A 24,667-nucleotide genomic window follows, 5' to 3' on the forward strand; every position below is an offset into this window, starting at 1 on the left:
AACCAAAGTATTTTTGGGTCTCTAAACTGTTTAATTTCAATAAAATAAAACTTGATGAGATTACATCTTTTACTTTCAATTAAAATACACAAGTGATGTCATGAAATCGTGTATTAAATAATATAAAAACAAAATTGTTAAAAAAAGCAATAAAATACAAACATATGAAATTAAAACATAATATGAAGCTCTTTAAGAATAAACTATTCCCATATCCTTTACGTTCAAAAATAATGTCAGAAGTGGGATTTGAACCCACGCCCTCTCACGAAGACCAGAACTTGAGTCTGGCGCCTTAGACCACTCGGCCATCCTGACAATTTTGTAAGCAGGGTTGTTTAAATAATACATATATAAAACTATCGCTAATTCAATGGTCAAAAGAAGCAACCGAAACTGGGTTAGGAAGAAGAACAAAAGTCTGCGCTGGTAAATTAAATGCACTCCTCTATATGTATTTTCAATGGAACTTGAATAGTTTCGTCTTTATTTTACAAGACTGGACATCTGAGATGTAAATTAAGTTGATGTGCAAGAAATTATTAGATAGATTCAATCAATCTTAATATTAAAAATAAAAATATTATTTTAATTTATTTTTTTAAATTAAATTATATATTTTAATGACCAACCAAGTTATTTTTAAACTTATTAAATCGACTATATTACATCATTTTACATAATTTAATTTTAAATTTAATTTAAACAATGAATTATGTTAGGATATTTCAAAATTAATCTATTATAAAAATTTAATAACAATACCACAATATTATTTTACATTGATTTTTTTTTATCTCCTAGCATGTAACTGTAAACCAGACGTCACTTACTGTTGCGTGTAATATCAGTGAAACTAAAATTTCGTACCCCGGCCAATATTTCAAGGAGAATTCCAAATTTGCAACACAAGGAATTAAATGTTCAATTTTATTTATTTTAAGATAAGAAATTACGTCATCTCATATTTATTAACATTAATATTTGAGTTAGTTTGCTACACTTTACCTAATTAATTTTATAAATTTTAAAATTAATAATGATATAAAACTTGAATGACTCTGAAAAGACTTTAACTATCAAAGTCAAAACCTAACATCAAGATGACAATCTCACATTTTTGGTGGCCTGTTCCTTGCAGTCACCTGTTCACCCTCTTTCATCCAACCAATCAAAAGAAGAAGAAGAAAAAAGATTAGTTGACAACATGGCAAGGAAGACCATCTTTGCTGAGGAGATTTACACGTTATGACCATGCAACTATTAGAAAATAAAAGAGATTAAGTGTGTTTATTATTTAGGTAGGTTTTATATCTTTTTTTAAAAATATTTTTAATTGTAGTTACTTGGATTTAAATTAATATTTGATAAAAACTATAATTAAAGTTTATATATAACAAAAAACATGTATAAAAAAGAAACCGGTAAAGAATATTTACGAAACTCGGTTAAACAAATATATTAATTGATGTATAAAATCTATATTTTAAACTTAATTTTTCAATGAGTCTTGCAATATAAAATTTAATTTTATATTATTCTGAACACAGTCTAAGATACGAGACAAATAAACACCATAGTTATTAAATCACCTTCGGTTCATCCCTCTACTGTTTTGGTTCCATTAATTTTGTTCCTCATCAATTTGATTTTTTAATATAACCCTTGCCTTTTATGATTTTATGTAATATGAACCTTCCATCCAAGTCCATTCTACGCATTATTAAATATATCCTTTTAAGTAACCCCATTTAACAATTCAGAAACTTACGAAATTAATTTGAAAAGCATTGTTTCTAACATAAAACATATGTAAATTAAGTCGAATAAAAATAAAATAAATAATACAAAAAAAGAAGGAATTGATCCTAAAAAGTAAAAACCATTTATTCTTTTGTATTAAAATAAAATTGTTTGATCTGTAGCGAGGCGAGTCGAATAGATGTGTTAACACTTTTGTTTTTGTATTTATTGGCACATATAATTCTTGATTTATTTAATTAAATGCATACATATGCTTTTCGAATCATGATTAGGATTTTTTATATAAAAATCATTGGAAAAGCCTGCACATATTTATTTTCCAAAAAAATCTATTTGACCCATGATGAAGCGTGAGTGAACCTTGTTAACCAGGTAGTTAAGAGTTTAAATTTCACCACCTTCATTGTAATTGATAAGAAAAAATTAAGCATAAGGTACTGTGAGTTTGTGCAAGTTTTAAATCTAAAAACTTTTACTTAAGGGTGTTTTATAGAATTATATAAATCATATCTTAGGGTTTTACCTAACAGTTTAAACTTTTAGGTTAAAATGGTTCTTTGACATGGTATAATCTCACTACTCTTATTCAATTTAATAAAAATTAAGCATAAAGTAGTGTGATGATGATTCTTTGACATGGTATCAGAGCATTGTTGACAAAAAGATCATGAGTTAGAATCTTACCATTTTCATTTTATTTGATAAAAAGTAAGCACAAGTTAGTATACGAATTCAAATCTCACGACTCTTGTTCTATTTGATAAACATTAAACATAAAGTAACATGGATCATGAAAGTTTCAAGTATAAAAACTTTCATTTAATAAGATATATTAAAAAATTATATAAATTATATCTTAAAATATCTGAATCATGCAAGTTTCAAGTATAAAAAATTTTTGTTAAAAAAAATATATTAAAAAATTATATAAATTATATTTTAAAACAACCCCTCACAATTCAAATTTTTAACTTTTTAGGTGATACCTCTAACAGTATATTAACAATTTATCCCGTATGAAAGGTGTACAGTTTTTTTTTTATAGTAAATAGTGAATAGTGGTATCAGTTAAAGATGGTCCTTTATTAAGAAATTAAAGCTGCAATCATCAGGAATAAACTAAGCGACAGCATTTGTAGAACGCACTTGCCTGCCATGAAGACTATTGTCATCACAATTCATTGACAGCAGTTGTCAATGAATCACTGCCAAAAAAGTGGGAAAGAAAAGGAGGCTGTTCTGTTTTCGTTATTCTAAAGAAAACTGTAGAAGCGGGTTGCTTTCCATGATAGCAAAGATTGCTTTTTTTGGGGCCTGTTGTTATAATTTGCTTCATTTCTTCAAGATGAAGCAACAGTTGAAGAAACAACCTTAAAGGCTTAAACCACCAACGTTAATTAAGACATCATCGGCATCATTCTTTTCCTCGTTGTCTTCTCTTTTGCCAATCAATTACTCAGCTCAATCCCCTCATTCTCGTTATATATATATACATATTATCGAATAGCTATTCCATTAATTATTGTTTCCTAATTATCTCTTTAAGCCTAAGCATGTATACCCATTGAAGGAAAAAACCCCACATGGCAATCATAAGGGTTCCTGCACTCCTTCAAATTAATATTTTTTTTTATATTTTTAGATCATTTTGATGTGCTGATGTTAAAAATAATATATTTTTTTAAAAAAATATTATTTTAATATATTTCCGAGTAAAAAACACTTTAAAAAACAACCATAACCATATTTTCAAACACGTTTATAAGCTCACAAGGCAGGGAGGGGAGGCAAAAAAAAATATGTTACTCTTGAGAGGGTTAGGATATCTACAATTACCTAATTTTGACAATATTTGATTTTGATGATGCAATAGTGGTTGATTTTGATAGGGGTAAGTGCCATAAAAAAAAAAGGACCTTGGAAGGGCAGTGCGTACGTGCACTTTAAAAGATTAAAAAAAAACCATTCACGACTTTGAAGCAATTTTAATACATACCATAATTAATCTTTGGTTTGCAGTTTGGAATCAATTATATACATTAATTTTGGCTTTAATAGATTCCACGGCTTTCATGAAAAGAAGGGAAAAAACAAAGTACGTTCTCCTGCTTTGTTTGTGTTTATATTTATTTATTTTGGCTTTAATTGCAAGTTGTTTATCTTGCGCACAACTCTCTTTCTGTTTTGTTTGACTGTATATTAAGTCATCTGCTCTCCTTTTTGCTTACGGATCTCTGCATGTACCAGTTTGTGCCCTTCGAATTAAAGAAAGTCTAATTCAAATATATAAATATTAAAACAATATTGATATCGAGAATTCACTGTGTTATTATTTATAGTAATAGTATAATTATTATTTTATTATTTCAATAAAAATAAATAAATAAATTTGTTATTGAAAGTAATATGATTTTTTCAACCTATATGATTAATTATTATAAAATTGATCGAGAATATTCGAATCTTTTTATCTATTAAATATATTGTATAAAAACTATGTAACTTTTAAAAGCAAAATGTTTTTATAAAATTAATTAGTTACAATTTAATACTTTTATTTTTATAAGCACAGTTAGAAGACTTATAAAAGTCTATATTATTTTTACAAGAAAAATTTGTTAAAAAGCTTATAAAGAGGTAATTAATTTTTTTTTTTTATATTTTCAAAGCACAGTTTCAAGATCATATTACCCTTAAAAGAGAAATTTATCAAACTAGCATCTAAGGTTTTATTTTTTATTTTTTTTGTATTTTCAAACAACTTTTTAGTTATTAACAAGTTGACTGGGGCAATTTAGTTTTTTGATAAATAAATTTTATTTTTTAAAAAACTTATTGGCTTGTGCTATGTACATGCCAGCGAAAGGGTGAGGCATACGATGTCAAATTTGGTTTTATTTAATTTTTATATGAAATTTGGTTTTTATTATTTTGATTGTTGTTTATTTGTTTTTTCTAATTGAATTTTGTTTTTAATTTCATTCCCCAACATTTGATTTCAAATTATTTTTGTATCAAATTTAGTCCACATTCATTTTATTGCTATTTATTTTGTTTGGATTCTATTTTTATTGTATTTTTTCTTAATTTTATCCCTCAACTTTTTATTAATTTAGAATTTTAATGCGTTATTTTTTAGAATCTGCCTTCTATTAGATTGGTTCTGGGCTTATGACAAATTAAAATCATGAGTTTTGAAGGTTAGCACGTGTATTATTTAAATTAACCGAGTTTATTAAATTCTATAGAGTCAATAACCTGAGTCTCAAATTTTTTTTTTTAGAAATATTTGCTTAATCTCAATATCTCTTTTTTATATTGAAAAAAATTAAGTCACCCATGACATAGCGCGGGCTCATATCTAAGTATAATGCTAACTCTTTTAGCCCATGGGTATTCTTTATGTATTTTTTTTAATAATTTTTGTAGTTTTAATTTTTCTCTTGTTGCAAACAAATTAAATATAATGAATAAGATTGCGTGAAATTACACATTGATTTTTTTTTTTTTTTTGTTATCTACATTGCATATTTGATTTGTCGTGAGGAGGACTTGTTAAGTTGATATAGGTTGGTTAGGTTTAGTGTCAAAATCATGCTTTCCTTTTAAATTAAATTGCTAATTATTAGTCCAACAGTGACGGCAACAAAATGAAATTTCCAAAAGTAGAAGTTTTTTTTTCTTTTCATGAGAAACGGGCCAAAGCATAGGAAGACTTCTATATAATAAAAGAAATTAGACTGATTTTCTTGACACGTGCTTGGCACTTGTATTATTTAACTATATATTTAATATTTTTATCATAATTTCAGAAATTGTTTCAATAGTTAAGAGAAAAATAAAAAATCACACACCCACGTACACACATATCATAAAAACTCCTAAAAATAAGCTGCTATTATATTATAATATTTTTGAATTAATTTTGTTTAATAGAGTCTTGTACTATCTTAGATAAAATCTAATTATAATGCAAATACATTTTATATGATTAGCATTTTATTTTTAATGTTCAAAATGTTTTTTACCTACTTGGCAGTGTAGTGCAGACCAATATATAACCGTGTACATTACTAAACTTATCATGGCACCATGTGCATATTGTGCCACAATGAGCCATCTCGCTGTAATATTTAACCATGCAACTCAACAAAGAAAAAGAGAAGAAAAAAAAAGCGACGTAGTCATTTTATCAATAGAATTAATGCCGCATTTTTTTTTTGTATGAAATTCTGATGGTGGATCTTTAATTGCCTTTAAATAGGAGGACACATGGTTTTTAGACCTGATCTAGTTTAAGATTCGAGATTCAGGTTTTGATCGGGTCATCGAGACGTCTGAGTTAATTTTTTTTAAAAAAATCAAAACGATGTTATTTAGTAAAAAAAAAAAAACAAAAATCAACGGGTTGCAACCGAGTTTTTGACCAGGTCTTGCCGAGTCAACCGGGACGCTGGGTTTTTTCTTTACCTATTTTTTCTTTAACCCAGCTCGGTTCCAGTCCCGGGTCGGCCAGATCCCGGATCGACCCGCTTGGCAGAGCCAGGTTTCAAATTGGATCAAATTTTAAACTATAATCAAGAACATGGATAGGCAGACCGCAACATCACAAACAACATTGTAATTTTGCAAATGCAGACAGCTACATGTTTCAAAAGATAAATTGAGAAATACCATGAATTTACAGTGATTATTCACATATATGCGTTGTACCACATCATGACATAGATTAAAAACAAAAAACCACATCATCACATACAGTTATATAATTTGTTCACGAGCAAGCTTTGAAGATTGCCCCGTCTCAAGTAATCTTGATCCAGAAGATATTCTCATAGCATGACAGAATTGCCTTGTTTTGTAAAATTACCTTTTTTCTCACAGAATGTCAAACTTGTTGGGAGGATACATAAAGTAAGAAGTAGGTAACTTGCTCTCTCACCCTTTTCTTCTTCTTCTTCTTCTTTCTGTTAGAAAAAATTATTTCGAAAGCGCTCCTGTAGCCTAATTCTCTTACATTAAAGAAAGGAAAAACCAGACATAGGTGCCACATAAATGATCCCTAGCTATACGAGAGAGACATCATTATGTTTGCTTATAAAATCTTAGTTACGCCCTCCTCTTTCCATGTTATAGCTTGTATGTCTCTCCCAGCTCCCTCTCCCTCTACCTCTCTCTAACTCTTTGTATATAAATTTATACACGAATGCCTTCTTTTTCTTCAACAATTTCTCTTTAACATAGTAAGGGTCATCAAAGAAAAATGATCATGATTATTATGGGGTTGGCTAGTTTGTTCATAGTTCATGTCAGTGGAGAGAATTCTCTTTCATTTGATCATCAAAAACTCTCTACTGATGGTCACTATCATGACCAAATGCAAAATATGAAAGCTTTTAAGCACTCTTTGCTAACTCGTCGACAATTGGTCACTCCCACAATCTCTTCCTCTCCAGCTCCGGCACCACAGGTAGACCATATCAGTGTTTGATTAATTATTCTTGGTTGGTTCTTTGTTGGTAAAGAAAATAATTATTTGAATTGAGTACTTATTGTTGACAGTTTTGTTGGTGATGCAGGCTATGAATCAGCCACCTGCGTCTCGTCCACATGTATATGAGGTTACATCATACGGTGCAGATCCAACAGGGAAATTAGACAGTACAGAAGCCCTTCTAAAAGCTATAACAGATGCATTTAATGGTCCCAGTGAAGGGTTCTTGATGAAGGGAATCGCTAATCTTGGAGGTGCTTACATTAATCTTCAAGGTGGTAATTACAGGATCAGCAAACCTCTGCGATTGCCGGCTGCTGGAGTTGGAAACCTTATGGTACGTATCCCCACAAAGAAATCTCAATTTCTTAAACAGATGAAAGTGATGTAAAATGTGTCTTTTTACTCTTGGCATGCTTGATTTACCATGTGTATCTATCATCGTACTTTTCTTCTCATGTTATGGTATAAGGTGCCATGTGGCAATATGAAAGTAACCCACGTGGCGGGACAGATTTCCGATATTGGTGCCGGTTTGGGGGGTGGGGGTCAACATTTTGCTTCTAGATAATTTTGTGTGTGGAATGGTTGATCTGTCTAAGATGAACTAGGAAAAGATGCATAAGTTCTTGTAAAGGAAAAAAGACGCCTCCTCTACAAGCTTGAATGTTGTTTTTCTGACTGTCAATTTAAGATTTAACTTTTTTTCCTTTTTTTTGGGGGTGAAATTCGGATATGAAGTTGGGTACAAATCAATATTGGAAAAGCACCATGACTTTTTTATTTTTTTTTATTGATTATTGGTTTATTTAGCTGCTTTTTGAACAAATTCGTGGAAGCTAGCTCAGTTTATTTGTTATTATTGTTATAGTTGTTATTTATTTGAAAATATATTAAAAAAAAATATTTTTTTAAAAAATATTTTTAATATTAATACATTAAAAAAAATGAAAATATCAAAAAATTAATTTAAAGTAAAGAAAACAATAAAAAAATTATTTGAAAAAAAACACTTTTAAAAACATAAAAATAAACAAGTTCTAAATAAATACTACCCCAATTTTGGAGTCTTGTAGTTCCATTTTGCTTGGATGCCATCATAAATATAATAAATAATGAAGCCTTTAAAGTAACTTAACCTTTGATACAACTAGTTAAATAAATAAAGAAAATGTGTTTAATGAGAATTTGAACAAAAAAACTATAATCAATAGTTTCCATGTATACCATTCAATATATATGAAAGTGTATGAGAGCTAGCAATAGGTGAGAGCATAATATTGTAAATTTCAGGAAATATCCAAAGATTGCTTTATTGTAAAATATATGAACCACAAGCATCAATTTTGATTATTCACTTCAACTCATAACTAGTTTAATATCATATTTTGGGTGAACAGATTAGTGGAGGGACATTAACAGCCTCAGATGACTTCCCAACAGATGGATATCTTATTGATTTATCAGCTTCGTCGTCGTCGTCGTCGTCATCCTATAACTATGAGTATATAACTATCAAAGACCTCATGCTGGACTGCCGTTATAGGGGTGGAGGCATTTCAGTTATAAACTCACTCAGGACCAGCATAGATAATTGTTACATTGCACATTTCAATACTGAAGGGATTTTAGTCCAAGATGGCCATGAAACCTATATCCGCAACTCCTTCCTTGGCCAGCACATTACCGCAGGTGGTGATCCGGGAGAAAGAAACTTTTCAGGCACTGCAATTAACCTAATGGGAAATGATAATGCTGTCACAGATGTGGTCATTTTCTCAGCTGCTATAGGAGTAATGATTTCAGGTCAGGCGAACACACTCTCTGGTGTACATTGTTATAATAAGGCAACAGGTTTTGGAGGTACTGGGATTTATTTGAAGCTGCCTAGTTTGACACAGACCCGGATTGTGAATTGTTACTTGGATTACTCCGGCATTGTTGCTGAGGACCCAGTGCAGCTAACGATCTCTAGCAGTTTTTTCCTTGGTGATGCATACATCCTATTTAAATCAGTTAAAGGTTTGGCAAAGGGAATCAACATTGTCGATAACATGTTTTCTGGATCTAATAAGGGGATCGAGATTGTTCAGTTGGACCAATCAAAAGGGCCTTTTAAGCAAATTGACCAAGTTGTGGTGGACAGGAATAATGTCAACGGGATGAATCTGAAGGCAACAGTTGCAAAAGGCTCTGTGCAAGGGAATGGCACTTCATGGAGTATAGACTTTAGTCCAGTGCTCTTGTTTCCTAACCTTATTGATCATGTACAATACTCAGTAAGTTCAAGTGGCACATTGTTTCCTAGCCATGCTTTAAGGAATGTTTCTGAAAACCGTGTTGTGATTGAGTCTGATGTCGCCGTGCCTGCAAGCGTTTTCGTCACCGTGAATCAGGGAGTATCAAGTTGAAGCTGACTTATTTTTTGAGTTTACAGCCATCCGAATGGACAATTGTGAATAGGAGAGCAGCTTGACCCTTCTTCATAGATTGAACAAGTTTCTGTCAAATTCCATCCTGAATATATTGTAATACTCAGAGACTTATAGACTATAACACGTACGACAATGGCAGGATTTCTGTTCTCATCCTGGTTTCTGCAATCTGACCTTGCTTGATTTGATATTCATTGACAGATTCAGCAGTTCATTACGTTTTATGTCTCTTCCAAAGTGATTTTTTTCCTTTTGCCAGGTCAGTACGTGAAACTGGACAAAGGTCTTCGTTTCTTTTTCTTTGTCAATTGCGAACACCACAAGCTTTTATATATATCTTGTCTATCGATATTTTGATTTTGATATAAGCTTCAAGTTGTTTCGACAACCAACGTTTTGAAAATAGCATATCAAATGATTTATTAGTTGACAAAAATCTTGAAAATGTTGCGAAATAAGGAAAGAAATCTTAGATTTTAATAATTTCGTTGACCTAACAAAGCTATATATTGATTTGATGCACAGACTTGATCCCAAGATTTCGTTAATGTGAATTCGTTTATTCGAACCCTTGCTATTTTCGATACTTCAGTTCTTGGACATTATTTAAAGTTGGTGAGCCAACTCAATTGGAAAAATGTGCACTATGAAAATTAGATAATTTGCATGGAGAAAAGATCAAGTTTCCAAGTCCAAAGTCTAAGGGCACGTCTTTCTACGAAATTGTATTTTTGAGCTCATACATCAATCAAAACTGCTTTGAGATTAAAATGATGTTCAAAACTACATCAATCAGTACTATGCTACGAAGTTGGATTATTATTTAAAAAAATATTAAAAATAATGTTTGAAAATTATTAAAATTTCTTTTAAAAAAATTGATCTCATAAAAAAAATCGAGTCAATTCGGGTTAACTAGTCAAACCAACAATTCAGGTCATGAGATCAAAATAACCTGATAGAAAAGAAAACGAAGAAAGCCACAAAACTTATTTAAAAAAAAAATAACCAGTGTCAAATGATGAATTCCTAAAAGAAAAAAAAATGATGTCAACCCGAATTAACTTTCAAAACTGGTATCTCAAGTCATTAAATCAGAAGCACCCCCATTAAGTTCAATCCCCAACCAATCAAATGTTGAAGAATAAAATTGAAAAAAAAAACTATACAAAATGATCCAAAACAAAAATTAATAATTAAAAGAATGAGATCAACATTAAAAAAATAAATAAATTAGAGGACAACTAAAATTTCTTGATTGAAAGATGAAACTGAATTAATCAAATGTTGAAAGATCAAAATTAAAAAGAAATCGACACAAAAGGATCCAAAATAAAAAATAGTAAGTAAATGAATGAGTTTCAACATAGGAATAAAAATTAAATTTAAGGGTAGCTGATTTTTTTTATTGAATGATGAAATTGAAAAAAAGAGTCAATTTAACAAAAGGATAATTAAAAGAATGAGGATCAAAATTGAAATTAAAAAACTAGAGGAAAACTACAAATTTTTTATTAAATGGTGAAATTGAAAAGAAAAATCATTATTTGAAAAAAGAATAATTCAAAGAATGAAGATAAAAATTGAAACAAAAAATAAATTAGATGACAACAATAATTTTTTTATTGAAGGCTGAAATTAAAAAAAGAAATCAATTTAACAAAAGGATCCAACAAAAAAAAAGGACCAACTTGAAAAAAATAACATATCACAAATTGAAATTAAATGTGAAAACAAATCAAAATTTATAAAAAATCTAAGTACTAAAATTAAAAATTAAAAGAATAATGATCGAAGTTGAAATCTTAATAAATAAGGGGACAATTATGAAATTTTTGCATGACCAGCACAAATTTTGAGAGAATAAAAGAGAAAAAAAAGGGAAAAAAGTGTCTCTTACATCACACCATTATTGCCATGTGCTACTCAAACAGGAAAAGGACAGCATGTTACTTCCAATGACATGGTAGAAGAGAAATTTTTGCCTCCGAGAGACATCATGTGCTCCTCCCACATGTTGCATATAAGTCATATGCATTAGCTATTTTTTTTTTTTAATCATATTTTATATTTATTCAAATTAAATTGCATATAAGCTAACTTAATAATAACAAAAAAAACCAATATAAAAATACGAAAAAGTCTTTAGAGTCTAGACACTAGTTTTAATTTATTTTTTTTTGTTTTGAATGATAATTGAATCATTAAATTATATTTTAGAAATATAAAAAGATTGCGGTCTTGTGAAAAGATTTCACTGCCTCCAATAGCCACTTCAATAACTTTTTGTGTGAAAGATAAAAAACATCGTTATACTATTTCAGTGAATTTCCATGGGTTTTAGCTTTTGTTAATATTCACATTAATTACAATATTCAACGTGCTTTTGAATTTTTTTTTTTATTTCATTAACTAAAACTCTCTCTCTCAAAAAACAAGCGCTTACTAGAGAATCATTATGCTTGTTCCACCAGCGCATACAGACAGCAGGAAAACGAGGAGATCAGAATAAGACTCACCGATTTCATCAATGGAAAAAATATATTGCGAGTTCATGTGAGCATATCCAAACTCTTTTTAGTACAGATCATCGAGTTAATTTTTTTTTTTTAGATTAATGTGGGTGTCCGGGCCAGCTTTCATGCATCTCGACTAATTCCACAGACCCTAAAGTTAACGACCATATAAACCTCTAATGACCATCATATGAGAAGATCATCGAGTTATTAATCTAGCTAGTGATGATCAATCTATAGATTTTAATTCTCATACTGTGCAAACAGACAGAAAAGAACAGGAACTGCGGAAATACGTGTATGGCTTCCCTGTAAAATTAATTTATGCAACTGCTAGAATCTGATTACAGTAGCGTGCCTCTTAAGTCTTAGAAGCTTACATGCGAAGAAATTTGTTGTTGAATCCTTCATTCAGAAAAGAAAAGGGCTTTCCTCATCATGTGATTTGGCAGTTTCAACGATTAATGGGTCCAAACTGCAAACAAATTCATAATCTATTAACTCAAGGAAAACATTAGAGACCTCTGGTCGGCAAGTTGTACCAAATTTATCAAGAGGGTGTTTGGATTTTTAAAGTGTGGTTGCAGTTATTTTTTAAAGTATATTTTACTTAAAAATATATTAAAATAATATTTTTTTTATTTTAAAAATTATTTTTAACATCAGCGCATCGAAATAATCTGAAAACACTAAAAAAATATTAATTTAAAGTAAAAATAAAATAAAATATTTAATTTTTTTCAAAAAAAAACTCTTAAAATATAAAAATAAATAGGATTAAAAAGATCCCACCACCATGTATGCAACCTATAAATGTTTTGTTTGGTGGTACATCCTCCTCTTCTCAACCATTCAACCACCTGAATGCTATTATTACAACAGCCACACACGTTATCAAACTACTAATTAATCAATTGTAATTGTGACAAGAAGAAATTATTATATATTTTGAAATAATTACAATTTATACATTACTGTTTATCTAATTGGTTTTATTTTAAATACTAAGTCAAATATCCATGAATTTATTAAAAAAAAAAGTTTTGCAAATGCTACCATAATATTGTATCATCTTGGTACTAGAGGCATGGAGCCCTTCTATCTAGCTAGCTAACAGTTGCAGGGTAGGAGGCAAGCATAATGGACCCTCAATTATGTATATTTCTCAGTTTAATCCCCCAAGTACCGATTTTATCATTCAAGTCCCATCTACACTTAAAGTGTGGTTGCGGTTGTTTTTCAAAGTGTTTTTTACTTGGAAATGCATCAAAATAATGTTTTTTTTATTTTTTTAAAAAAGTATTTTTGACATCAGCGCATTAAAATTATCTAAAAATACCAAAAAAATATTAATTTGAAGTAAAGATAAAAACAAAAAAAATTCAAATTTTTTCAAAAACGTTTTTGAAACGCAAAAACAAACAAGACTTTATATCTTTTCGTAATTGGATTCTTCCAGTAAAATCATTAGAGTTAATGTTAATTAGGTCACATGCTATTCTATTTTTGTTAAATGATGAAAAAAAAACTCCCAGTTATTGTCTTCGATTCGAGACAAGTTAAATTAAATCAAAAAACTAATGAATCATATTAATATTCTGACCACACTCTTATTATTGCAAGTGTTGATTACAAAAGATAAACAGGTGACAATCATTTTAATATAAGGACTTGAATGAGAGTTGAGAGGTGGAGGACTCAATTGATAAAATCGGTAGTAAGGAGACTCAACCAAGAAAATATTTAAATGTAGGGGACTAATCTAGTTACCCAAGAGAAAACACACAATAGCAACAGTCACTAGTTATGTGACCCGTGATTCCCCGTCTATTAGATATTTTTATTTCTTATAAAAAAAATTATATATACAAGTTTTTTCAATGTATTACTGTAGTTTAAAAAAATTAAGTTCAAATTAAAAAATTTATATATACATGTAATCAAATAAATCAAGAACTATCTATATGAATAAATAAATGAAAAATCATTAATGATATCTAAAAATAAAACTTGAAAAATTGAGGGATAACTGTAGATCAAGATATTTAATCTTGAAAAATAAGACATTTACCCGGTTATGTTTACTAATTTGTTTATTAAAATAATTTTTTTTATTCAAGAAAAAAAAAATAGAGACACAAATTAAGTTAATTGAATAAAATAAAAGGAAAGAAAACATCATTTAAGACTACACATATTATAAATATTATCTGAAAATAAAGTTTTTTTATTTTTAAAAATAAAGTTTATCCATACAAAAAAAATTATGGATGAATTAGAAAAACTCTTTAGATTTAAATACATAACTAAAAAAATAATTATCATTTAAAAAGGTCTCTCTAAACAAAATAAAAAAGAGAATGAGTCCTAATTTAAATATAAATAAAAAAATATTAGAGAAAAAACCATAAAAAAATTATTAATTTAATAAAAATAAAAGCATGGTCAGGTATTGTTGGGCCTAGTAAATTAGGCCAGTTCATCTGACCTATTTTGTTAACGTACATACAACTAAACCCTTATTTTATTTTTGTGATTGAGATGCCATTCGCCTCAAATATTTTTGATAAAAATAATTTAAATAATGCTCATTTGATTTATCTAGATTTCAGCAGCTATATTGACCGAAAAATTAGAGTTTATATTTTTTCAATCTAAAATCCTGTTTTTCTTTTATAACTAATTAATTATTAGTTTGAAAGTTGAAACTGCCACACAGGGTTAGTTCCGTAATTTAATGGGATGGAAAAGGTAGTTACTCACAGGGGAGGGGACTGAGACGTACAAACTAACAAACTTGATAGCTGCTACTGTTCCGCTCGCTCGCTCACCCCCCTCCCTCCTCTCTGTATAAATAAGCCTTTAATAAACAAACCGAAACCGAGAGAGAGAATCTTCGTATTGAAATGAGGGAACCTATTGAAACCAACAACGGATCACCTCCACCACTACCTCCACAAGCGTTGCTCGAGAGGCTTAAAGATTATGGCCAGGAAGACGCTTTTGCCCTCTGGGACGAGCTCTCTACTGAAGAGCGGGAACTCCTTGTCAAGGACATCGAGGTCAATTCACACCCTCCCACCTCTGTCCTTCTATTAGATCCTTCCCTCTCTTTTTCTCCTTAGAGTTTTTTACGCTATATCCGATTACTGATTGCAGAGCTTAGATCTTCCAAGGTTGGATCGGATAATCCGATGTTCGCTTCGATCTCAAGGTCTCTCTAATCGTGTGTTGCAATTAATTAATTAATAGTAATGTGTAGATAATTTACTGTTTCATTTTGATGATTAATTTACAGGGCTACCGGCGGCGGCAATTGAGCCGGTTCCGGAGAATACCGTGTCGACGGTAGAAGATAGAACGATAGAAGAAAGAGAGAGATGGTGGAAGATGGGATTGAAAGCAATCTCTGATGGCAAATTGGCTGTTGTGCTATTATCTGGTGGCCAGGTACAACTGTTTGCCTTCTTCTTTTTAAAAATTTTTCTTTTAGTAATTAGTGTTAAATTGTTAATTGCTTTTTGTTTTTTCTCCTTTTGTTTTCTGGTGAATTCTATACTTTTGAACTTGAAAAGTGGTTGTTGTTTGTTGCTTGAGGCAATACATTCATACATACGTGCATCTTTTTATTTATCTATTTATTTATTTATCACACTTTCAAGCATGATTATGGTATGATGTGTACCTTTTGGGATGATGTCCACGCAAAGACAATTTGATAATTGGATTTGTGTGTGTGTGTGATCAATTAATGAGTTAAAGTAGGAACCGATGAGTGAGTAGTCAATCACTGTTTACTTTATTGAACACTATTTTTTGAATGATAATGATTGTTACATTAGGTTTGTCTGTCTGTCTTTCTCTATATCTCTATATCGGTTGGTGTAAGAGTCTATTTGAAATTAAGAACCGGTTGTTTTTTAAAGTGTTCTTTTACGTAGAAATATATTAAAATAATATTTTTTTATTTTTTAAAATTTATTTTTGATATCAGCATGCTAAAACGATATAAAAACACAAAAATAAAATTAATTTGAAAGAAAAAAATATTAAAAAAACATTGTTTTTAAAAACGCTTTTAAAGCGTAAAAACAAATTAAGTAATGTTGCATCTATGGAAGCCTACTTTTGACCATTTGCTAATGGATATGTTTAGATAATAATTGAAAAGTAAGGGCTGTGATTTGTTCTTTCAGGATTAATTATTAGCACATACCTAAAAGATGCTTTAGGCAATTCTGCACACTTTTTTCTTCAGAATCTATTTGTATAAGATATGTCGGCTGATGCCTTTTTTTTTCTTTTTTCTTAAGACCAGCTAGAGTGGTATGTACTGGGATTAATTTGAGCATCATTGGATGTGGATGGGAAAATGTTAAGATAATAATTGTCTTGAGATCGAATGATGTGTGGATTTGGGCATATATCATCTAGTTCCTTACCAGCAAAATTTAATTAGAAACTAGTGTAACGATTACAGTGATGTTCAATAATTATATATTATTTTATCTGTTAATTTATTGGAGCCATTTATTTGTGGACCAGCTTCTAAGATTCTTTCATCCCTGTCCTCGTATTGAGAACTCTTTACTGTGTTGAATTACAAAAACTATCCAGGATTAATATATTTCATGCTTGGATGGTTGCAGACACATTCTTGCTTGTGTTGCATGTGTATATGATCTTTTTGTCCTGTTTCATTTCTCCTTTATACTTGCTTAATACTTGTTGCCCCATTTCTATTGTGAGCTTGACAGGGTTTTTGGTGTGTTTTTTAATAACTGAAATATCCAGGGGACAAGGCTAGGAAGTTCAGATCCAAAAGGATGTTTCAGTGAGTAATTGTCAATTTCTTTTGATCTGGAAAACCATTTCTGCAGTTGTGGTTTTTTTTTCTTTCTTTGTTGATGCTGTCTTGCAACTGCACACACAGACACAGACTCCCATCCAAAACTGCAAATGCACTCGGTAGAGGTAATGGAGAAAATGAAATGCACTTAAATGTGGGTAATCACATGTTAAGTATATGAATTGAAGCAGAAGATAGTTTAGTGGCTGACTTGGATGTAAGATAACAATTGAGTGAAGAATGGATTGAATAGATGATTCTGCAGCTCTATTGTTTTAAATATGATTCTGGAACATTTGGTTTAATTTCCTTTTCTCTACAACTTTGTAAAGGTTTTTTATTTTAATTTTGAATAAGGTTTTTTCAATAAAAAAATAACAAGAATAATTTCCTTAAATTCCTCTTTTTTGCTTATATGTACATGATTAACTTTAGAATTAACTCCTCTCCAATTAAAAAAAAAAAGAATATTATGCCATTCCATATACTAGTCAGATGTATCTGAAACAGAGAACTTTATTGATTTGAATATGAAAATAATGTCAAACTTTTCCAGAATTGTCTGTATTCACATCATATATTTTCATTTCAGATATAGCGCTTCCATCTGGCAAATCACTCTTTCAACTTCAAGCTGAGCGAATTTTGTGTGTCCAAAGATTAGCAGCCCAAGCTTCAAGTGAAGGTTAGGTTTTATCCTTTAAGCTCTGAACCTTCATGCCTTGTTTGACGTGCTATCCTTAAAATTTATCATATGAATTTATCATGGGCAGGTTCTGGAAGCTCAGTTTCGATACATTGGTACATAATGACCAGCCCGTTTACTCATGATTCCACACGATTTTTTTTTGAAAATCACAAGTACTTCGGCCTTGAAGCAGATCAGGTAAGAAAGCTTCAATTCATCAACTATCTAGATAAACTCCATCTAATATTTTATCCTTTTTTGCTTAATTTGAAAGAGAGACTTATTGGATGCAGGTTACCTTCTTCCAGCAAGGCACCATACCTTGTGTTTCCAAGGATGGCAGATTTATCATGGAGACTCCATTTAGGGTATGGTTCCTTCTCATAAATGAGCTAATTAGAGCCCAAAAGATGTTTTTGAGCCAACATAGATGATAATACAGTCCCCTGGTTTTTTCTTTGGAATCCTTAATAGGTTTTGATGACTTCAATTTTCCTCAAAAGTAATGATTCTATCTTCCCATGTTTTTGAGGGGTCTAAATTTATCTTTTACTTCAACTATCATATTAATTCTTGATTTTTTAAAATTAGGTAGCTAAGGCTCCGGATGGGAATGGAGGAGTATATTCAGGTATTATTTCAAAATCTACTGCAACATGCTAGAAACCACTTTTCAACTCAGTTCCCTGTTTTCTCATTATGACTTGGCTGCCTGTTGCCTTGGTTTTATCTTAATTGCTCTTCAGCGCTGAAATATTCAAAATTATTAGAGGATATGGCCTCAAGAGGGATCAAGTACGTGGACTGCTATGGGGTTGACAACGCACTGGTGAATTTCTCTTTCTGCTCCTTCAGTCCTTCAATTCTATAAAATTCCATAAGTTTTCATAATTAAAGATGTAGTGATTAGTGTAATGAAAGCAGGTACGTGTAGCTGATCCAGCTTTTTTGGGATATTTCATTGATAAAGGTGTAGCAGCTGCAGCAAAAGTTGTTCGTAAGGTATGTAATCTTCCTGTATGTTGAGAACATCTTTAATAAAAATATAAGCTGCTGCTACAAGGGTTCTTCTCTACAAGTCAACAGGGGTTATAAGAATGAAAGACGTTGAGTAAATGACTATGACGAAAAAGTTAATAAATAATTGAGAGAAAATTGCAGTTTACAGTGGTTGAATGCATTGATCTAGAAAATTTAGAAGCTAATTGTCTTATCATACTTTTAATCAAATGTTGGATTTGGTGTTTTTTTTAGTACAACATGAATTCTCAAAATTAGTGCAGCTTAATAGCTATAAGCTCTTTGATTGCAGGCATACCCCCAAGAAAAGGTTGGTGTTTTTGTAAGGCAAGGTAAAGGTGGACCTCTTACCGTGGTTGAATACAGTGAGCTGGATCAGTCACTGGCTTCTGCAGTTAATCAACAAACTGGACGCCTTCGTTTTTGTTGGAGTAATGTATAGTCTGTTCTTACCTTGTACTTTTAATCTCTCAGATTTACATAATACATATTTCGTTTCCAGATGAAAAAATCAAATTATTGATTTTCAGAAGTTCGCTTGAGTTTCTAGGGCTCAATAATGTTTGCTGTTATATATGAGATCACAATTTCTGTCTTTTATTGTCTTCATTTTTCTTTTCTATTTAATGAGTTTTATTTCAACAGTTTCAATCAGGTCAATATTTGGTTGAACGAGACTTATATTGATGATTTCTGGAATTGCACTAACTGATGCTCCTATGCTTTAGAATTCATAGTGTCTAGTTAGATACTCTAGGCAAGAAGTGTACATATTTACTGGAAAATTGCAGGTTGTCAGACTTCTATGAAACTTTGGTTGTTATTAGAAGTGGAGTGAACTATTGAAAATGGTTCCAAAAAGTAATGCTACATATTTGATAACAGTATTTCATCATATTTCAGTTTTCATTATGGGTTGCTATGTGCTTCGAAAGGTAATGCATTGATCACGGTTTAGCATTCACTGAACGTTGTCTTCCTGAAGCTGACACTATTGTGACTTTTTGTTTTCAGGTGTGCTTGCACATGTTCTCTTTGGATTTTCTAAACCAAGTAGCAAATGGCCTTGAGAAAGACAGCATGTAAGTGACTCTTTCTCTTGCATAGAGTGTGGTTGAATAAGATTCAGTTATTTCTATGTGATATGTCTATTCTTTCCTGCAATGTAGTTCTTTTTTTAACACATTCCTCTTACGTGATTTGGTTGATTTAATGCTCACATTGGAAACATATGCAAGCATGTGCAGTTCTTATTTTCTGCATCATTGACATATTTTCTATATGTATTCTTGTTCAATATGGATATTGCTTCAGCTCCTTTGCTTTCCCTTTTTAATCTGTAGAACTTATGAAATAAATTGGTAGAACATTAATCCCAGCTGTGCTTGGATTGTTTGAGAAACAAAGAAGATATTACCAGCGTGGTTCCTTTAATTCACTTGATGATAGCACACACTGAATTTTGAGAAGAATATAAAAAATTAAGCGTTATGGTAGGGTTAGGCAGGGGATTTACAAACCCCCGCGAGTGAAGAAAGTATGGACTAATTGAGCTCCTTTCCAGTCTTTAAGGGATTATATCCTACCTAAACCAGTTTGGTCAATGTATACAATCAATATTCTATATATGATTTTTCATGTTAGAATAACACAAAATGATGATGCTGCAGAACTAAGGTCTAAGCTAAAATCTGAACTTTGCTTTAAATTACAAATATTTTGAATAAATATATCCTTATTAAGCAGTTTGAGCACCTTCATTGTGAATGCAGTTACCATCTAGCTGAGAAAAGAATTCCTTCTATTCATGGTGATACGATGGGATTAAAACTAGAGCAATTCATATTCGATGCATTCCCATATGCTCCTTCAACAGCTCTTTTTGAGGTGATTATGTTTACAACTCTTGCTTCATCGACCCTTGTTCTTTTTTCTTTTTTCTTTTTTCTACTTTAAAATTGTTATAATACTAGTGCAGGTACCACGTGAAGAAGAATTTGCACCTGTAAAAAATGCCAATGGGTCAAATTTTGACACTCCTGAGAGTGCTCGGCTGCTTGTTCTTCGACTGCATTCTCGCTGGGTGGTTGCAGCAGGTGGCTTCTTAACACATTCGGTGCCTTTATATGCAACTGGTAATTTCGTGCTTTACTTTGCTTGCTTTAATCACAGTATTATTGTGAAAATTAAGTGAATGCCTCAATATAGAAATAGGAACAGAATATAGGACAAGGGAAAGGAGAGGAAGGGATGGTACTTTAATCTAGTTAGATCAAGGAAGACCTGGAGATCTTTTCTTCTTCGAGTGATAATTGAGATTAATCAAAAACAAAAGGTTCCGACTAGCTTAGTATTATCTTCTCTTGTTTATATAGAGACGAGATTTATTCATGCTCAACCATTTGTGTTGCTCTTAATTCGTTTCTTTTTTGCTAGTAACCGAGGGGTTTTCTGGTAGAAAGGAAGACCTCCTCCCATCATGTCAGTCTGACCCTTCCGAGTGATTAATGGGATATGAATTAAAGTACAGTTTTTCATTAGAAGTTTTTAAAATTTAAACTTGTATAAGTTGTCCACGTTGTATGCATTCACATTTGAGTTCTGCTCTATGGCATTTTGCTCAAGATGGGTCCAGCCCTGTGCAAGTTTTGCCTTGTGGTCTTGAGAACTAAGATCAGCGGAGAGTGGGAAAGAGCCGTAGTTTCATTTTTCAGATCACTGTTCCATCTGCGAAGAAGTATTGCAAAGTATAACTGTCTGCCTGCTTGATCTGATACAGGTGTGGAGGTATCACCACTTTGCTCTTATGCTGGCGAAAATCTAGAGGCCATATGCCGGGGAAGAACATTTCACGCACCTTGTGAGATTACATTCTAGTTAAATCTGTATCCAAATATTCTTGATTTGTACGGATCCCATTGGAAAGGGGTTATCCATCCCACGCATGTGTTGTGGTAGATTGGCGAGAGATAAGAGTTCCAGGTTTTGTTACATCCTGGGTGTGATGTCAAGAATGATACAATTTGATTAACGTATATCATTCAAGTTATTGTTGAGCAATGATAATCCTCTCTTCTTCTTTTTTCCAATTAATTCTCATGTGCCTGCTGTAATGTATCTACCACTTATGTCAAGTTTCCCATGATGCAGACCCTGTTTGTTCGCGTGGTAACTTCTATGTTCAGTTGAAACCATAAAATGATGTTGTCTGGTTAGTCTGTGAATCACCTTTTTCAACTCGTGGGACCTATAATTTTTGTGTTGCAACGACAGGTTTAGCAAAAATAAGTGTGACTGTAGTAGAATGTGGTTTCACTGTTCTCTAGACTCAGCACCACTGTGAACATGAACAGTTATCCACATCCTTTTTTGGTCCCTCCAGAAAAATTCATTCCGGTCCCTGATTTTTTTTTATTTCATCGTCGTGCTATATTTGTGGGGTTTTATCATGGATAAATATTTTTTATTTGTGTGCAATATTGTATTCATGGTTTAAAAAATGCAATGGCATTTTTGTTGCTCCTCAATTTTGCAAAATAGAATTTGATTTATCAATTTTAGAAAATTAAAACAATAAGGATCAACATTGACACATGAATATAAATGCATTCCTTTTTTAATTTTGCATGGGAAATTACAATTTCAATCCCTATTGTCTTAAGTTTTTCATTTTTGATTGCTCTTTTTACGTGGGATTTATGTTTTAATATTTAACTTTATTTGTTTTACGTTTTATTTTTTTAACTTTGAGAGAAAAGAGACGGTCACTAGAAAATGAAAGAAGGAGAGAGAAAGTAGTTGATTGGCCTCGTTGACTATCAAAAAAGCTAATCCTGGTGTCATTGGTTTTCTCTTGATGAGAGAGGCATCATTAAGGTCTTTGAGCCTCTATATTGCTGGAAAAAAAACATATCGGGGTTAGGGAAGAATTTATTTTTTCAGTTTGGTTTTGTATTGTTGGGGAAAAAACGAGTATTGAACACTCGACTCCCTAAGGACTAAATTTTCAAAAAAATAAGTTTGGATAATTATGATGGCCTTACCGATCCAAGATAAAATGTATAGAATGTGCATGGTAACTTAGAATTGGCCATCCAGAACAATGACTCAATGTGCAAAATCCTCCCCGCAACCTTCCAGAGGTTTGCACGTGTATGATATACTAATTTGGAGTCAGGCCTTATTGAAAGGTTCAGTGATCTCTGCGCCTTGTTTATGGTGTGCTTCACCACTAATATACCCTCCAATAAAATCTACATGGAGCTATTTGGTGTTACCCAACAAGAGTGCGAATCTACACGGGTATATTTGAAGAGGTTCGATGAAGAGATGCTCAAGATGGAAGAATTGTTTGAGCTAATAGCCTTGGAGGCTTAGATAAGAGGAGTAAGAGAGTATGTCATTCGGAGAAAACTCTATGTCTTACTAGATAGAAATTTGCTCAAAGTAAAGCAAGTCATGGAAAATCACATGGGCCTCTTTGTTTTTACAATGACAACTAGCATGAAAGACCTTCTAAGCGAAATCATTATCTTGACATAAATGAAATATCGAGTAAGAACCATGAGGATTAAACCCATGGGTATTTGGTGTATCCTAAGGATTTATAACTCCCTTGAATCAAAATAAGATCACCTTTTCAAAGTTATCAAAGCAGATAATCCTTCATAGAATTATAAGTTTATTTTTGAAATAAAAATAATATATCTCCAACATACATTTTCTATCTTCAGATCTCCAATGGAGGATTTCGGGTACTTTTCAAGGAAGGGATTGACTTGGTCTCCCTAAGACAATAACCCCACAATCTCCAAATTATGGGTATAAGGTCTCTCCATTACAATAGCACATTATCTAGGTGATGCCTAAGGACCTCTCACTAATTCGCCAGGGGTTGATCTCGGATCCTCTATTCTCCAGTGTAGTCTTGGACTGGCACATTCTCCAGATGATGCCTAAAGACCTCTCACCAATTTATCAGGGGTTGATCTCAGATCCCCCATTCTCCAATGCAGTCTCGAATTGGCATATTTTACAGGTAATGCTTAAGGATCTCTCACCAATTTATCAAGGGTTGATCTCGGATCCTTTATTCTTCAATATAGTCTCGGACTGACACATTCTCCAAGTGATGTCAAAGCGTCTTTCACCAATTTATTAGGGATTGATCTTAGATCTCCCGCCTATATAATGCAGGACAGGTAATGCCTGGACCTATTTTTCACCTCTAATAGGCTCAAGCACCTTATCCAAGCCCAATACTCCATTGAGAATTTTTCCAGGACCCTACATGGGTCTCTTGGTATTTTATACTGATATAATATATATTATTTTGAGTTGAATACAACTCAAAATATCACAAGGATAATATTACACTTTAGCCTCTCATATCCACAAAGAAACAAGATTCATGAGCTATAAATACATCATGAATCATTCAAACTTCAAGTTCACAATCTCTTCATTCTTAATATTTTTAGCATACATATTTTCAAAATCTATCTCTCTAAAATATCATTGGATTTTCTTTTTCTATAAAGTTACTGACTTGAGCATATGAGAGTTTTCATATCCATCAAATAAGATTTTTTATAGATATCAGCTACCAGTTACCTTAAATTACCGGGAACCACCAATTACTAGCTACCAACCACTTGGGTTTTCCATACCAATCCACTCATACACCTTGGCTAAGAAGAATTGATCGAATTGCTTAAAGTAAGAGATTAAGCAATTATCTAACACGTAAATTTTATTCCTAAGCATCTTAAATTTTAGGACCTCATCATTTATATATCTCTTCTTCTTCAATTTCCCTACATGCTTATAGTGTGCACAACAAAATGAATCAAAAGTTAGGGGAAACAATAAAACTATAAAATGCTTTTTCTAACATGGAAA

The 24,667-nt window shown here is 31.6% G+C and overlaps 2 protein-coding genes and 1 non-coding gene across 3 annotated transcripts; 2 read left to right on the top strand and 1 right to left on the bottom strand.

Annotated features, from left to right (window-relative positions):
• Positions 1-234: 234 nt before the first annotated feature.
• Positions 235-318, bottom strand: TRNAL-CAA (transfer RNA leucine (anticodon CAA)). Its single transcript has one exon. It is a non-coding gene; the product is annotated as a tRNA-Leu (tRNA).
• A 6,308-nt stretch (positions 319-6,626) lies between these two features.
• Positions 6,627-9,910, top strand: LOC7471614 (polygalacturonase QRT3). The gene is made up of 3 exons (XM_002303308.4): positions 6,627-7,234; positions 7,344-7,595; positions 8,659-9,910. Exons 1-3 carry the CDS (start codon positions 7,028-7,030, stop codon positions 9,667-9,669), a joined length of 1,470 nt encoding a protein of 489 aa, XP_002303344.4. The 5' UTR covers positions 6,627-7,027; the 3' UTR covers positions 9,670-9,910.
• Positions 9,911-15,009: 5,099 nt separating this feature from the next.
• LOC7461967 (UDP-N-acetylglucosamine diphosphorylase 2) lies at positions 15,010-21,855 on the top strand. Its single transcript, XM_002303309.4, has 15 exons — positions 15,010-15,271; positions 15,369-15,423; positions 15,508-15,659; positions 17,004-17,043; positions 17,651-17,743; positions 17,832-17,944; positions 18,040-18,114; positions 18,338-18,377; positions 18,493-18,575; positions 18,671-18,748; positions 19,059-19,202; positions 19,781-19,848; positions 20,539-20,653; positions 20,745-20,901; positions 21,546-21,855. Exons 1-15 carry the CDS (start codon positions 15,116-15,118, stop codon positions 21,641-21,643), a joined length of 1,467 nt encoding a protein of 488 aa, XP_002303345.4. The 5' UTR covers positions 15,010-15,115; the 3' UTR covers positions 21,644-21,855.
• Positions 21,856-24,667: the final 2,812 nt, after the last annotated feature.

The sequence above is a fragment of the Populus trichocarpa genome, chromosome 3 (genome assembly GCF_000002775.5).
Source record: "Populus trichocarpa isolate Nisqually-1 chromosome 3, P.trichocarpa_v4.1, whole genome shotgun sequence".
Lineage (NCBI taxonomy): Eukaryota > Viridiplantae > Streptophyta > Magnoliopsida > Malpighiales > Salicaceae > Populus > Populus trichocarpa.

Bases quoted from the DNA above. Each gene is read 5' to 3' on its own strand.
- LOC7461967 (XM_002303309.4), top strand. From the start codon at position 15,116: ATGAGGGAACCTATTGAAACCAACAACGGATCACCTCCACCACTACCT. The intron at 18,115-18,337 runs GTATGGTTCCTT...TTTTAAAATTAG, and splicing joins TCATGGAGACTCCATTTAGG to GTAGCTAAGGCTCCGGATGG. The intron at 19,849-20,538 runs GTAAGTGACTCT...TTGTGAATGCAG, and splicing joins GGCCTTGAGAAAGACAGCAT to TTACCATCTAGCTGAGAAAA.
- LOC7471614 (XM_002303308.4), top strand. From the start codon at position 7,028: ATGATCATGATTATTATGGGGTTGGCTAGTTTGTTCATAGTTCATGTC. The intron at 7,235-7,343 runs GTAGACCATATC...TTGGTGATGCAG, and splicing joins CTCCAGCTCCGGCACCACAG to GCTATGAATCAGCCACCTGC. The intron at 7,596-8,658 runs GTACGTATCCCC...TTGGGTGAACAG, and splicing joins CTGGAGTTGGAAACCTTATG to ATTAGTGGAGGGACATTAAC.